A 17139-nucleotide genomic window follows, 5' to 3' on the forward strand; every position below is an offset into this window, starting at 1 on the left:
GCCTTTATTACAGCTACCAAAGTCTGCGCGTCCAATACAACAACATTTTCAGGATGCCGATGCAGCTGCCTCGGTTCTGTAGTGCGTCATGTATATTCGCGGAGGCGCACAGGGATGGCTTCCACGCCATCATTCGCAATGGTCTCTTTACTTAGTCGCATTGAAGGCAGTAGCAACAGCATCCTGGGAGTGTTTGCGTATAAGTTTGACTGCCCCATTTATAGTAAATGGAGGCAAATAATGCTTGGCCTTTTTTGATAGTATGTTTTATACTTATTAATTATATTATTATTTAAAGCCTATACTGTGTCCCACTGCTGGGCAAAGGCCTCCCCCTTCGATTTCCACTCGTCCCGGTTATGAGCTATCTCCGGCCAGTCGCTGAGATACACGTCCAGGTCGTGTATTTACTTATTAATTAATTAGTTTAATTTAAAATCACTTTAAGTAACTTATGGGCCCCTCGGCCTGCATTAAACGTATTTATTTATTTACAACCACTACGTGTCAGCGTACACATTTCAGGAAGGCCACAAATTTAATTACTTAGTTGATATCAAGGACCATATAATACCGGGACAGACAAAGCCCATACAAAAAAGTGTACCCCTGAAATGTATGGGCCTTTTAGGCTTAAATCTAGATGGCGCTGTTTCGCAGCCTGGAAGTGCCCAAAATTATATTTTCCTCAAATATTTTTGCGTGTCTTTATTTTTTGTAAGAACGAATTACATGCTTCTTTACTTATTTTAAAGCCTGACAAGTTTTTATTTGACCCTCGTCATGTTGCGGATTTTCAGCTGAACTAATTTCTTTTACTGGCAAAGTTTACTATTTGACACCCGTCGTTAAAAGTCATCGAATGTCAGTGATGTAAACAAGAAGCGGATATTTTAAATTTTCTAGAGGTTTCATCTCATCGCATCGAAATATGCCCAAAAGGATACCAAAACAAACTAAAAAAATTATATTAAACACAATCCACTACCTACAACAAAAAAAGAGTGAAGGAATTCATTGTATTCCGATTAACAATGTTTTGAAATCGGTTGTTGACATGACCGGTATTGACGCTATAATAGTCTGGTTGTACTGAACTGGTTAGTTGGTTTCGATTTAGCTTAATAGTTTTTATTTTCTTATTTAAGGTGTCTGTAGCTCTACGGAAAAGAATATTTATAAACACAAGAAAACCGTTCCTGCATCATTGCCACCAGTACAAAAGGTCCCCCATAAAAAGAAAATAAATATCGACGACTTTGACAAATGTGCTATAAGGCCCAAGATTCATGAATTCTATGTCGTGCGAAAACAAATACCGAGTCTGAAAACCTTGCTTACTGCTTTACAAAAAGATATTGGCTTTACTGCTGCCCAGCAGGGAGTGCTTAAGAAACCTAATGCACAGTATGGGGTTTAAATACAAAAAATGCAGAAACCAACGGTCTGTACTGATGGAGCGCTCCGATATATTGTAGTTTGGCGAGAAAACTATTTAGACCAAATAAAAGAAGCAAGGGACAACAATATGCCTGTTGTGTATTTGGACGAAACATATATTCATACTTCTTTCCCACACTATGAAGCTCCTTGAGCGGATTGTGGACTCCCGGATCCGACAGGAGTGTTCTGTCTCGGAGTGCCAATATGGATTCCGACCAGGACTAGGGACCATGGACCCTATTTTTGCCCTAAGGATCGTCATGGAGAAATACAGAAGAAAGAAAACGCCTCTCCATTTCCTCTTTCTGGATATGGAGAAGGCCTTCGACTGTGTTCCCCGAGAGATGATCTGGTGGGCAATGAGGGCCAAAGGGGTTCCCGAGATCTATGTTGGCATGATCCGTGACATGTACCGTGATTCCGAATCAATGGTTAGAACTGCTGTTGGTGACACCAAGCCCTTCCCTATCTCAGTCGGAGTCCACCAAGGCTCGGTTCTCAGTCCCTTCTTGTTCAGTGCGATATTAGATGAAGTTTCAAACAGCATCAGAAATACACATGAACAACCCCCGTGGCTTCTCATGTATGCTGACGATATCGCACTGGCAGATGCGGACAGAGGGAGACTGGTGCAACGTGCGACTACGTGGAAGGAGTCGCTTGAGAACGGCGGTCTCAAACTAAATGTGGCGAAGACGGAGTACATGGCCTGCAATATTAAGGACCCCGCGCCAGTACACATAGGCGATAAAGTTGTCGACTGTACTGACCAATTTAAGTACCTGGGATCCGTACTTCATGCGTCCGGGGACATCGACAACGACATCAAGACTCGCATAACGGCTGCGTGGGCAAAGTGGCGTGAGGTGACTGGTGTCATTTGCGACCCAAAAATGCCGGTTAAACTGAAGGGACAGGTCTATAAATCCATCATTAGACCTGCCCTCCTATATGGAAGCGAAGCGTGGCCTGTGCTTGAGCGGCACAAGCAGTTGCTGCGCGTCACGGAGATGAACATGCTCCGTTGGATGTGTGGAGTTTCGCGGAGAGACCGCGTGAGAAACTCCCGCATTCGCGGCAGTCTTCATGTCCGTGACATAGCAGACAAGCTCCAAGAAAGCCGCCTACGATGGTACGGCCATGTCTTACGTAAACCGGCAAGTTACATAGGGAACAAATGTCTTGCCATGGCACCTCCGCCTGGCCCCGGACGAAGGGGAGCACCCAAGAAATGTTGGCTTGATGTCGTTGGGGTTGATATGCGTGTTAATGGTCTCACTAAAAGGGATGCAGAAGACCGTGCGAAGTGGAGGAGAAAAAGCCGGAAAGCGGACCCCGGGCTCCGAAGCGCCCGCGCTGAGGATGCAACCGGGAAACCGCCAAGATGAGAGAGAGATATATTCATACTTCTTTAAATCACGCGAAATGTTGGCAGAGCGATAGTGAACCAGGAGTATCGAAAGCCGTTTCAACTGGGAAACGATATATCATTGTTCATGCCGGTGGATCATCAGGTTTTGTTCCTAATGCCCTCCTGGTATACAATGACAAGGAAAAAAAAGCGGATTATCATGATTCTATGAATAAAAATAATTTCAAGAAATGGGTTCTGCAAAAATTTGTGCCGAATTTGAATGAGCCCACATGCATAGTAATGGATAATGCTCGGTACCATTCTTTCCAAATTAATAAACCACCTTCTTCTGGCGAGAGAAAACAACTTATTGCAGACTGGTTGCATTTGAATAATATTTCATATCCTAAAAAGGCCTCCAAAGCTAAATTACTTGAGATTTTGAGACGGCATAAACCAGAACCCATATCGATACCTTTGGGTTCAATTGGCGTAAAGGACAAAATGCAGGTTTTCAGGAGAAGCAAAAAACAACTTTTTTTTTAGAAAAATGTTTATATCTTTTTTGTTTTTTGACCTATATTTGTGACGTATATAGAAAAATATGTAGATTTTTAGTATCCTTCACCTAGTGTAGCAACCGTAGTGATAAACTAAACGGTTTAGAAGTTAGATGGTTGTAAAGGACACGTCAAAATGCTATGGACGTCCTTTACACCCACGATTTTTTTGAACAATTAGAGTTGATAGGGTCGTAAATGACGGTCTTAGATGATTTTTATACAAATTCGGGGCGTAAATGTAACCGGAATGGTACAAATGGCAACTGTTTTTAGCTTAGTTTACAATTGAGAAACTTGAAAAATGTATCAAAACGTAGTTAATATGGCATAGAATAGCCACATTAGTGTTACAGTGTATATTTATCTAAATATTTAGCAGAGACAAAGAACAAGACTATTTTATATCCAGTTTTGCAATAAAGAAGCAACATTTGCTTAAAAACTATCTAGTATTTTGGAAAGTTATTATTTTAGTACTCGCCGCTGTCTCAACTCAATAAGTTACGCATTCAGTATTTAATTCTAGCAGGGAAACGCTTTCGTAGTTTAAGTAAATATAAAAACACTAATGGTAATCACGTAAACTTTAATCAGCAACTGTGAACAGTAGATTATATTAATACGACAGTAATTTTAAGTATAAAGTAGAAAGAAGTTCTAAGAATAACTAAGAGTTAAGTACCAATTTATAAACGCAAGTTAAGACGCGTATACAAACTGTGACCAACTAATAAATAATAGTAACTGTAGTCAAGACTACCTACTATGTTGATGCATATTTTTGATAATTTTAAAACAGAAGATTGTTATTTAGTCTTTAACCTGTTAAGTAAGAATAATCTTAATTATGAGTTCAATCCTAGAAATATTATAGTCAATGCTTTAAGTACCTGTGGGTACATAGCCAAGTCACCAAACGCTAACGCTCATTCGCTAGCGAAACGCACCTGTTATTGTCGCACTAAATGTTAGTATAGTCTACTGTTAAAGTTTACTGGCGGCGTAGCTGAATGGCAATCGTCGACGCCAGACGCCGACAAAAATGCAGTCTGGTGCAATACGCAAGAGCGATAAAGCTATAGCTATAGCTACGAAAAAATATATAGCTACGAAATAGATATTATCGTGAGCGTTTGTGCATACGTTGTGGGTACGTACCCTGATTACCATAGTGTTTTTTTTTTAAATTACCTACATCTCGTCGCAGTATAATAATACTACGAAAGCGTTTCCCCGCTAGAATTAAAGGCTGAATGCGTAACCTACTGACTATTCGACAGCGGTGAATACTAAAAAAATAACTTTGAGCTTGTTGCCAAAGTATTAGTAGATCGTTTTTAAGCAAATATTGTTTCTTTATTACAAAACTGGATATAAAATAGTCTTGTTCTTTTTTGTTTCTAAGATAGCTTAGATAAATAATACACTGCATTAAACTAATGTCTATTCTATGCCATATTAAGTACGTTTTGACACATTTTTCCAGTTTTTAATTGTAAACTTAGCACAACATTTGTACCATTTCGGTTACAATTACGCCCCGGTTTTGTATAAAAATCATCTAAGACCGTCATTTACGACCCTATCAAATCATGGGTGTAAAGGACGTTAATAGCTTTTGACGTGTCCTTTACAACCATCTATCTTCTAAATCGTTTAGTTTATCACTACGGTTGTTACACTAGGTTAAAGATACTCGTAATCTGCATATTTTTCTTATACACGTCACAAATATAGGCCAAAAAAACAAAAAAGTGGGTTTATCTTTCTCTTGGAAACCTGCATTGTATGTCCTTTACGACAATTGAACCCAATGATATCGATTACAGTTGCAAAATATTTTTAGTGCTGGTCGTAAAGGACGAAGAACAAAAAAACTTGTCCTTTACGCCCAACTTTACCACACTACTATAGAAAGTGATCCTTAAAAAGTAAGGGCTTAAAGGGCAATAATATATATCAAGGTGACTTACGACTATATTTTTATTTGTAGATTTCCTTTACGACACAAATAATAATTTATAATTAATGACTTGATATTTACGCCCCTTCAGAAAAGCTATTTTTGCAAGTCCATAGTAGAAAATCTTGGTCGTAAAGGCAACTTTTTAAGAGATATCGAAATTTTAACTACACAGATCGATAGCGCTTGAAATTCTGAACAAAACTGTATATATAACTCATTTTCGCCAAAATGTCCTTTACGCCAATTGAACCCAGAGGTATCGATATATGAAATAGATACGATTCTCGCCACATATGGACACAAAGTCGTAAGATTGCCGCCGTATCATTGTGATTTAAATGCAATTGAAATGATATGGGGCATCGCAAAAGCAAAAGTGGCTACTAAAAATATTAATATTCCTAATGATGCCTTCTTAAAGCTCGTGGGAGATAGTTTTCAGGTACATATACGTTTTTAATGTGATTCGTTTTGTTAAAATTTTGTGGAACATTTTGCGAGACGGTTAATATACTCAAATTTCCTAAAATGTTATTGTTATACAGGAAGTGACTCAAGAAAACTGGAGCAATTGCTGTGACCATGTCAAAAAAATTGAAGATGAATATAGGAAAAAAGGTCCCATAGTCGAATCCCAGACAGAACGTTTCATAATAGAGGTCGGTGGTCCTGAAAGTGACACCTCAACCGACGAAAGTCAGACGTCGTCGGAGTCGGAAGAATATCTTGATATCCAATATTTGGACTCTGAATTTTATGAATAGGTACCTATTTGAAAGCCAGCATATTCAGTTTGAATCTTAAAAACCATGTTTTGATTTTGTACAAATACCTATCACGAAACCAATACACAATGTCCCGATTATATATGACGTTTGACATTGTCGCAGATTATTGCCATATGAAAACGGTTTGTAGCGACATCGTCTCAGGGTCAAATAAAAACTTGTCAGGCTTTAATATAAAATTATATCACGTCAATACAACATTTGACAAAACAAAATGTATAATAGGCATCGTCAGTGTAGTTATGATAGTATTTAATAGATGGCGCTAAAAAATGGAGGTGCTATTATAAATCCTATATAAATAATCCTTGGTTGATATATACCTACAGGAGCTGTAATTTTTCAGTTGATGTTTCGACATAAGTAGGTATCATTCATTCATTTTCATTCGTCATCAATTCAACCGTAAATCCAATTATAGTGAATAGTTTTCTGTGTCGCCTCAAGTTCGCACCAGTGCCTTTGTAGAAGCAAATTTACACTATTTGTTTATGCTTAATTAAATAAAATTGTTTCGTATTGTTTCTCGTTTTATATGTAATGATAAGTTTTTATGTGTTTTTTCGGTATCGTTGCAGCATAGGTACTTACTAATATTATAAATGGGAAAGTGTGTGTGTCTGTTTGTTTTTCCGTCTTTCACGGCAAAACGGAGCGACTAATTGACGTGATTTTTTAAGTGAAAATAGTTGAAGGGATGGAGAGTGACATAGGCTACTTTTTGTCTCTTTCTAACGCGAGCGAAGCCGCGGGCAAAAGCTAGTTATTATAAAACGTACATTACTAATTACACACACAATATGATTTACTGGCGCATGCGTAATTTTACTTATTTTCAAGATAAGATATGATTTATTGTAATATAGACATGATAAGTATCCCAAATTTTGGAACAAATTTGTTTGACATATTCTTACGTTTGTGTTTTAGAGCCCAATATCTGAAGGAAGGCGTACAACTCAACGAATAAGACAATTCCTCTTTATGACAAAGAGTTACTTTTTTCACTTACCATGTTTTTATTTCAATTTCAGTGTATTGCACTTTCGGTATCGGTTGGCCGCTATAATCAAGCAAAACATACAGACAAATTAGAGTACTTCAACCACTTATATCATATAGGTCAAATTATTTAAGGGTATTTGAATGCAATTTTACTTTTTCTGATTGATTATTTAATCGGGAAGTGACCACAATACTTAAATAGTATTTATTGCTAAAGTAAGATTCAATACACACCTATTTTTTTCCTATTAAGACTATTTTGTAAAAAAAAAACTAATATGAAAAAGAAGGTGATCGAAAAAATTTAAGTACCTACTAAGTAATAATTCTTTACACATATTGCGACAATAATAATCGTAAGTAAGTCGACGGAACCTAGTCGTGGCTTAATAACCACAGGGTAGACCCGATAAATAGGTAAGTAACAGATATCTACAATTCGCAATAGGTATATAATTTAACCGATGTTTTGCAGTGGAAGGCATGCATAGGTTTATACACTTCTTGAATTTTCTCGGAGATTCAAGGTTTCTGATTAACTACACATCGCAATGCGTAAAAAAAGTTAAGAGGCTGATAACACAAAATCTATTGTTCTCACTTGATAATGGATAATTACCATTATATTCCAAATAACATAGAGGTAATCGATTTATGATTGTCCGATTTCATGGCTCGATGGAAAATAATTGCAAAGATTCAGTTAAAATCACCAGTAAACGGCTCTATGTAAATACACACACCGTAAAATTAAAGTGGTGGTGTTCCCGCGCAGGGCGATTGGTATCGGTAGTACTTTCGTATTATAATGATAATAAGCTTAAAAGTTAAATCTTTTCGAAAAAATAAACTCGCAAAAAAAAACCCTAAATTCGAACAAGCGAATAACAATAGTAACGCATTGCAAGTACAAGGTTCCGTGCGGTCCAAAAGTTTCCGGCCTAACAAAAAATCTTCAAGAAAAGAGCGTACACCCATCTTAAAGGCCGGCAACGCACCTCCAACACCTCTGGTGTTTCGGGTGTCCATGGGCGGCGGTGATCGCTTACCATCAGGCGACCTGTCTGTTCGTTTGCCTCCTATCCCATAAAAAAAAACCGGCCAAGAGCGTGTCGGGCCACGCTCAGTGTAGGGTTCCGTAGTTTTCCGTATTTTTCTCAAAAACTACTGAACCTATCAAGTTCAAAACAATTTTCCTAGAAAGTCTTTATAAAGTTCTACTTTTGTGATTTTTTTCATATTTTTTAAACATATGGTTCAAAAGTTAGAGGGGGGGGGACGCACTTTTTTTTCCTTTAGGAGCGATTATTTCCGAAAATATTAGTATTATCATAAAACTATCTTAGTAAACCCTTATTTATTTTTAAATACCTATCCAACAATATATCACACGTTAGGGTTGGAATGAAAAAAAAATCAGCCCCCACTTTACATGTAGGGGGGGCTACCCTAATAAAACAATTTTTTCCATTTTTTATTTTTGCACTTTGTTGGCGTGATTGATATACATATTGGTACCAAATTTCAGCTTTCTAGTGCTTACAGTTACTGAGATTATCCGCGGACGGACGGACGGACGGACGGACGGACGGACGGACGGACGGACGGACGGACGGACGGACGGACGGACGGACGGACGGACGGACGGACGGACGGACGGACGGACAGACAGACATGGCGAAACTATAAGGGTTCCTAGTTGACTACGGAACCCTAAAAAGGGCTTACATATCTTTACAATTTAATTTTTATTTTTTGATATAGCCTTCCTCTGTCACAACGCACTTTTCAAATCTCTTTAAAAGCTTCTCTATCATTATAAAAATAATAAGGATTGTTGTTCTCAAAATCGGCCTAAACCGCAGGGGTCACTTCGTCAACCAATTTTTTTTTTCTACTTCAGTCTGCCTTAAGTTTTTATAAGAAATAATAGTCACTTGTGGTGGGGTCACGTCTCGAAGATAAGGTAGATGCCGTTTTTTTTTATGACACATTTCGTCACAGCAACCTTGTAAAATGAGTAGCGCGTGAACGGGAAAATTGCCGCGGAGATGCCTTTGTGCCTCTGCTAAGTTTTTAAAGACTATACGGCATAATCTGCTATCGTAACTGGTCAAAAAATATTGCGTAGTATCTGCTATTTACTTTATCTTTTTTCGTGCATATTGTGACCGAGGTTGTTCTAGGCGCCTTTTCACCACGACGTTGTTACTCCATTAATTTTCTTTTATACATATATAGTAGAGTGTCTTACATAACCATAGTTTCATCTACAGTAGCAATTGCATTTGTAAAACTCGCTACACGGCGTCTATGCTGGTCTAAAGGCCATGGCAGGGTAAGGGAACATCTTGTGCCTTAATAGCTTTTCAGGCTGATTTTTTTGTGATGATGAGCCCCGCCGTTAGTTACTCTTGTACAAAATGTCAGCCTACTCCTCTTCTTATTTTCCAAGAAAAAAAATGATTCAGAAAAATCATTTTTCATGAATATTTCCGCTTTTGTAGATCGAATTAATTCGTGCTTTAAACATATAATACACTGCCGAGACGAACAATATGTCATAATAAACCGCGTAACATTCCATAGACAAAACTTTTTTTTCAAGGCCTAACATTTTTCATGATTTTTTTCATAACTTCTGAGAGAGTGACACCTCCAATTTTTTAACATATAATAGCCTTTTTAATGGCCTATAACATAAATTAAATTCAAGCTTCTAACATTGGTGCATCATACAGAAATTATTAAAACAAAACTTGGTAAAGTCCCTGTGACGTAAATAAAAAAGAAATAAATTCATCTTATATTAAACCTTTTTGTAACTGTTCATAAATGGGATGTCACTGGCCTTATATATAATACTGTTTACATCCTAATTTTGACATATCGATAAAAAGAAAAAACATTGTAAATATCGCAATATAACAATCCTGGAGTGCGATCATGCAAATAAATGATGGCAAAATTAATCTTTATTCATCCTGCTTTAAGAAAATAAAACAGCAACTACAGGATTCGCTGTTTTGTGAAAGTTGTAACGACGTTGTTTCGCTGGAGGAGGTAACTATCATATTTTTTACACGAACTGTTTTTTTATTCCAAAAGCTGTCTAGCCTCGATCTTCTTGAACATAAAATCAGAATAAATCAATGTTTTAGGTCAATCAATGGAAGTCGAATATATATGAGCTACACCTACCTTCATATATTTGTCGGGATTTGTTCTTAAATGCAATTAAGGATTCAAGTTTGAACATTAATCTCGAGGAAGACGAAGTAGTGTACGGTCAACCAATTTGAATCCTAGGCCACTCTAGAACCCTGCCTCATTTATACCGTGTTCTATTTGCCATAAGAAGTCACATTGACGTTTACTGTGCAAAGGTTCTACAGTGGCCTAGGATTCAAATTGGTTGACTGTACATACTATGTACTACATAGGTGTATGTACAACATGTGGCATTCCGAGTAACATGGAACTCGATAATGATTATTGCAATAGCAAAATTGACTTAGAATATTTATTGTGTCAAGTCTGTCTAATGGACTTTGTACTCTAATGCAGCCAGGAGATATATTTGTACTAGATCGCGGTTTCCGAGACGGCGTTTCCTACTTAGAAGCTAAAGGATTCAAAGTTCTAATGCCAGCCCTCAAAGGTAATAGAAAACAACTCACGACCGTTGAAGCTAACGAATCTCGCTTTGTGACAAAAATACGTTGGGCCGTCGAAGCAGTCCATGGAATGCTAATAGAAAAAAATCGGCTACTTAGCACCACTTTAGACAACAAAATGTTATTTTCGCATTGCATCAATATGTTTGAATCGGTATGGCCAAAAGAACACATTAGATGACTCTACGACGGAAATAATTTTACAAAGAATGAATGTAAAACGACATGAAGAGAATGTTTTAAATAAAGAAGTCGAAGAACATGGATGGTTGCGAAAACAATTGCCACTTTAACCAATAAATAGTATAGAGATTTTGGATTTTCCAGAGTTGACAGAAGAACAACTAATATTTTTTTCCCCTCACTACCTCGGAAACACGTGTTTTGTCCTTTAATACCAGCGGGTAAAAACGCATTTTATCCACTAGTGGGTAAAGTAATTTGACTTTGAATAAAGTCAAATTAACTGCTTTAAAATTGATAAAAGTAGAGATGAATCTAGTAATAAAGATGATTTACCACCTGTGGAACTACTGGAAGCAGTGATAAACGCATTTTTTGCGTTGTAGTTTCCTCGCTATAGTGAGAGGAAAAGTTTTGTGTTACACTCGGGTGCAAATGTATTTTACTTCTCGTATGTTAAAAAACTCGCCAAGTTCAGGATTCTATTCTAGAACCAACTGGTTCAACTATACACGGTGAAATTTTAGTGGTTGTTTTCCCACGGTAGGGCGATTTGCTATCGGTAGTACTTTCGAATTGTGATAGACAAACATATATTAAATAACTGTTTTCCAAAAAAAAAAATCCGTAAAAATTACCTAAACTCGAACAAGCGAATAACAATAGTAACGCACTAAAACTGCAAGTCGATGACAGTTATGAGACTTATAAGATAAACAAGCACAGTTAACCTTTCCATTGGTTTGATCTTGCCATTACGTTGCGTCAACTTTGATAATTCGAATAATTACATCCTCTTTGCTTAATGATTAAAACTATTAATGTGATAACAGTTCCTGTCAATGTCAACACTACTATTTCTAGTAAAATGGATCGGCATTACGAATATTCTAATTTAGAGTACGTCGCGATGGTGCAGCTGTACGCTAGGGCTAACTACGACTCCCACGCCGCCCGGCGACTTTACGCGGAGCCAGGCCATTTACAGTCGCTGCGTCTTCGGGGGATTTTAAACCCTCAAGTTCCGCACGGACGAACAATTGTCGCCGCCACACAGCGGCTGCTTGACCACGGGCAGTTCCAAACGCCAGCACATGCACAGGGCAGAGGCCGGCCGGCTGTTTACAATGCAGAACTGGACGAAGAGATCATCGAGTACTTCGAACAAGATCCTCGTCGTAGTACACGTATGGCTGCGGCTTTTTTTGGCATCAACCAATACTACGTGTGGAAAACGCTAAACCGAGAGGGACTGCATCCTTATCATTTTCGGAAAGTGCAAGCCCTTCACGAAAACGATGGGCCAGCTAGGGTAGTTTTCAGTCGGTGGTTGCTCGATAACAGGAATGCTAACATTTTGTGGACGGACGAAGCAACATTTACGCGAGTGGGACTTTTTAATCAGCACAACGAACATTTTTGGGATTTTAATAACCCACATGTAATCCGCGAGTGTGCTCATCAAGTGCGGTTTAGTGTAAATGTGTGGGCTGGGATAGTCAATGGCTACGTTATTGGACCTCATTTCATAGTTGGAAACTTGACCGGGGGAAGTTATTTGGAGATGTTACAGAACGTTATCCCGGACTTATTAGACGACGTTCCGCTAGCAGTGCTAGCAGATCTCTACTACCAGCATGATGGGTGCCCGGCTCACTATCAGCGCGACGTGCGGGCCCACCTTAATGCCGTGTTTCCCCAGCGCTGGATTGGGCGTGCTGGGCCCGTGCCTTGGCCAGCGAGAAGCCCGGACCTTACTCCGTTAGACTTTTATTTGTGGTCTGAGCTAAAACGCATAGTGTACCAGAGGGAATACGAAAATCGAGAAGCGTTAATAATGGCAATAACCGACGCTTTCGATGTTATTAGACGTGACAGAGACACACTAATATCATTGAAACAAAATCATATTAAACGTGCCAGATTGTGTATTGAACGTGGCGGATTACAGTTCGAACAATTATTGCGGTATCGCGAAGTTTAAGTGTTTATTTAAGCTTGACTTTAACTTGTTATGTTTACCTTTAAGGATCTGCAACTAACTGCACGTAAAATGTGAAGAAAAATTAAACGAAACTACTTTAAGTTATTTTGTTTCATTCACTCAAAATAATTAGGTAAGTACTGCTGCAGTGCAACTATTGGTGATAGGTCACTTTCGAGTTACGTTCGACACATTTATAAATCTGGCATTTATTAATATTATTTCAAAAAAAGACTACACATTGACTGTATATCGATAGCAAAATCATTTCGTTGCGGGAAAACAACCACTAAAATTTCACCGTGTATAATCCTTTCACTTGCTCGTTTTTCAATTCCACACTCGGCGTTAAAATACAACTTTGCCCCTTGTATAACAAATAACTATTTTAGTGGTACATATCAAAAGCGTCCAGCTATATCCTATTTAAGAGAAATGATTCTGGAGGATGGTACTATCAACATGCAAGACCAATCGAACATTAAATATACAGGTTCAGTCCAGACATGTCCAGAAAACGGTATCGCTGTTTTGTGGAATATATACCAAATTGCAACGAAATTGACGGTATTAAAAACTTCGTTTGTGAGTGTGTCTGCGGATTACGCACAGTCAGCTGCTGCTCCCATATTGCAGCAATAGTGTACTATTTATCACATGGTAAGTTTTTAACTACAATACCTAGACCAGCCGAAAAACTTAGCAATTAGTTTAAAAAAGGACTAAGTGTAGTAATTAACGAAAATAGTGACGACGACGACTGAGTTAAGACTTTTTTCGCTATGATGCACCAATGTTAGAAGCTTGAATTTAATTTATGTTATAGGCCATTAAAAAGGCTATTATATGTTAAAAAATTGGAGGTATCCCTCTCTCAGAAGTTATGAAAAAATAATCATGATTAATGTTATAGGCCTTGAAAAAAAATAATCATGATTAATGTATATAGGCCTTAGGCTATTCTTCTTATACTGAAAAAGACTTTTTTTGTCTCAATGGAATGTTATGACGGTTTATTATGACATATTGTTCGTCTCGGCTAAGTGTATTATATGTTTAAAGCACGAATTAATTCGATCTACAGAAGCGGAAATATTCATGAAAAATGTTTTTTCTGAATTATTATTTTCTTGGAAAATACGAAGAGGAGTAGGCTGACATTTTGTACAAGAGTTACTAACGGCGGGGCCCATCATCACAAAAAAAATCAGCCTGAAAAGCTATTAAGGCACAAGATGTTCCCTTACCCTGCCATGGCCTTTCATGAACTCACGGTTTTTCACTCATCTCGCTGTAAGCACGATAAAAGTAAGAGCACTAACCTAGCACTAAACAAAAAATTTGAACAATTTTTTTAAACTCTTCCGCCATATTCGTCGGGCCGGAGACATTTGGACCGCACCTCATAGACCAGTATCTTGGTACAATGCCTCAAAGGCCTATTTTTTAGACAGCTTTTAAGTTTACTCTTAGTTTCTTATATAATTATGTAAATAAATAGGTTCACGTCAATAAATAATATATACTTACTTACTTATAATATAAGTAGACGACTATTGCTACTGGCGTTCGATCACTTTCGAGTTTCGTTAGACGCTTTTATAAATGTGGTATTTCTTAACATTGCTAAAAAAAGATTACACATCGATTTTTACGGATTTACACCGCAAAATTATTACGGTGCGGAAAAACAACCCCAAAAATTCACGGTGTATATTTATGTACGGGTGCAAATAAAAAAACACAGTTTTAGAAAAACCTTTACACCTAAAATATTAAACCGAGTAATATTAAACAAGTAATCCCTAATTTATTTTCATCGCTTTCTTATGGTTTTTTGCTAAGGCCTTAATAGAAAAAAAATATAGTGCAATTCATGCATGGCGTGCCTCCTGTGTGTGTAATGTGTAGGTACTTACTACTTGTAGTTGTTGGCGATGGCAGCAAACTGTTCGCGTCGCTTGCGGTACACGGGGTCCTTGAAGCCAGGGTGGTCGGCGTCCAGCTCCGAGCCGTACATCAGCACGTTTTGCGCTCGGTCCAGTTCCGATATCTTCCTCGGAAACCAAGGCATCTCCCCGAAATCTAATAAGAGCCAATATATATTCATAAGATGAGACGTGGGTAGGAGCGATCCACGACACTCAGGGTAATCGGATCGTTCACAACCGCATTTTAGTGAAACATTGTAACAGTTAGCAAAATTGTATTTTATCCACAAGAGTGCAAAGTGATTTCATACAAATTTTAACTTGATGCCTTAAGCTAGCTGATAGAATTTACCTATAAATGATGATTTTGAATCATAAATATTGAATTTATAAATCGATGGATTTGATTTAGTTTGATGTTTTATAGTCAGTATTTTGTTCGTGTTGGTGTGGTGAAAAATTTTTGTTTCACTCGGTGGCAAAGTGCCTTGAAACCCTCGCAACGCTCAAGTTTCCACTTCGAGTGGTTCAATATTGGAATCTTTCGCATGCTCGGGTATCAAATTGGCACGTGCGGTTAAACTTTGCCCCCTTGTAAAACAAATAACTATTTTCGGTTTGGATATTTTTCTATCACACAATAATAAAATAAATATCCCCATGGAATGTTTAGATTATGATAAAAATGAATGTATACAAGATACGATTTTTCCAAAGTGATCGATCATCAATTAGTAAAATTACCGTACTACTACTAGGAACAGCGTACTAGCTTATTCAAATAACTGTATTGACCTATTCTTTACTTAGCAATTCACTTACGGTTAATTGTGCCTACCTGCCAACTTTGTAACTTATTAAGTTAAGTAACTAAGATAATAATTAATTTAGTAGCAAATATAAGCCATGAATACTTGTAACTGAATAAATAATGTACTTATTTACTAAATTTATTTTTGAGTGAATTTGAACTAAAACGTTTCTTTTTACTTTTTATAAAATCTAGGTTTTTTTCTCAGCTCAGCATTTAGTTTTTCAAAAGTAACAACTAAATGCAACATTATTTCCTTTATTTCATCTTTCCTTTTAAGTTAGGCTGTTTATAAAATGAATATAAAAGTAAAATACAAAAACACATACAAAACAATATAAAAAACATATAAACACATTATAAAAAACCTAACCTAGGGTGCCGCCAACATTATTATTATTAATCAAATTGAAAAAGATGAATTGAGTTAACGGCATTTAAATTTATATTAAACTTCCATAAAACTCAACTGAAGCTTTAGCAGCGCAGCGCAGTTTAAACTACGCTTTTTTTACAGTCAACTATGAAAAGTAGGTACCAAAACTAGCGGCAGCAGAAAGCGGTGTCGGTGGCGGAAACACCTCTCCGGTTTGGGCTTGTATGACTTCAAACTCTTGAACCTCGCGTTTCAGCATTCTTTTTAATTGCTCCATCCTGCGAGTGTCACACTCTACATCCACAAGTATATCTGCCTGAAATATTTTGTATTTATTTGTAGGTATACTTAAATTTCAATAATATTTATAATAATCAAATTACCAGTGACTACTCACGTCGGCTACTTCTGTAGAAGATTTTCTAGACTCAATATGGAGCACATTTATACCCAAGTCCTGAAATACAGACAAGACACGGACCAAGCCGCCAACTTGGTTTTTTAAAGAGAATATCACCGAAATCCTCTCTCCTTCGGCAGCCGGCTGCTGTGACGCCATGCCGATGTCTCCAAGCTTGGGGTGGTGGGGCATGTCCTTCTTCATCTCCCACTCAGAACCGTTTCTGTACAACCATAATCCGAGGAATCCTTTTCCCGATCCACTCATTGTTTGACAACGTTTATGTTATATAGATATAAATTAAAAATGTTTGCTTAACAAAGGTGGTTGTTTATTGAATCCGGATGCGTTGCTGCATTGGTGGAGACAAACTGCGCGCTCCTCCCAGGCAGTTCGCCTTATAAAGAGAAGAGGCGCGGGAGACTCGTCGGAGGGTGGGTATATTTGATTGGCTGAATCAAGCGTTCGGAGTTACTTGGAAAATGTTCTCTTTTCACGCTATAAAGACGGAGACACACTTAAATATATCAAACTTTTATTACCTCTTGGATTTTCTACCTGAGGATTAAAACAAACACTTGGTTACTGTAAACTAAAATATTATGTTGTTCAAGATCTGTGGTAAAAATTGTATACAGCCATTTGTTTCATTTTCAGT

The 17139-nt window shown here is 37.6% G+C and overlaps 1 protein-coding gene across 2 annotated transcripts in view; it reads right to left on the minus strand.

Annotated features, from left to right (window-relative positions):
• LOC125240725 (tryptophan 5-hydroxylase 1) overlaps positions 1–16817 on the minus strand; it is a 35930-nt gene extending 19113 nt beyond the window's left edge. For both annotated transcript variants that reach the window (XM_048148759.1, XM_048148758.1), the window contains exons 1-4: positions 16479–16817; positions 16244–16397; positions 14883–15048; positions 7127–7177 (exon numbers count right to left, since the gene is read on the minus strand). In XM_048148759.1, coding sequence (XP_048004716.1) covers positions 7127–7177; positions 14883–15048; positions 16244–16397; positions 16479–16748 — 641 coding nt within the window. In that variant the 5' untranslated portion in view covers positions 16749–16817. The remainder of the gene's footprint in view (positions 1–7126; positions 7178–14882; positions 15049–16243; positions 16398–16478) is intronic.
• Between the last annotated feature and the right edge of the window lie 322 nt (positions 16818–17139).

Source organism: Leguminivora glycinivorella, chromosome Z (assembly GCF_023078275.1).
Source record: "Leguminivora glycinivorella isolate SPB_JAAS2020 chromosome Z, LegGlyc_1.1, whole genome shotgun sequence".
Classification (NCBI taxonomy): domain Eukaryota; kingdom Metazoa; phylum Arthropoda; class Insecta; order Lepidoptera; family Tortricidae; genus Leguminivora; species Leguminivora glycinivorella.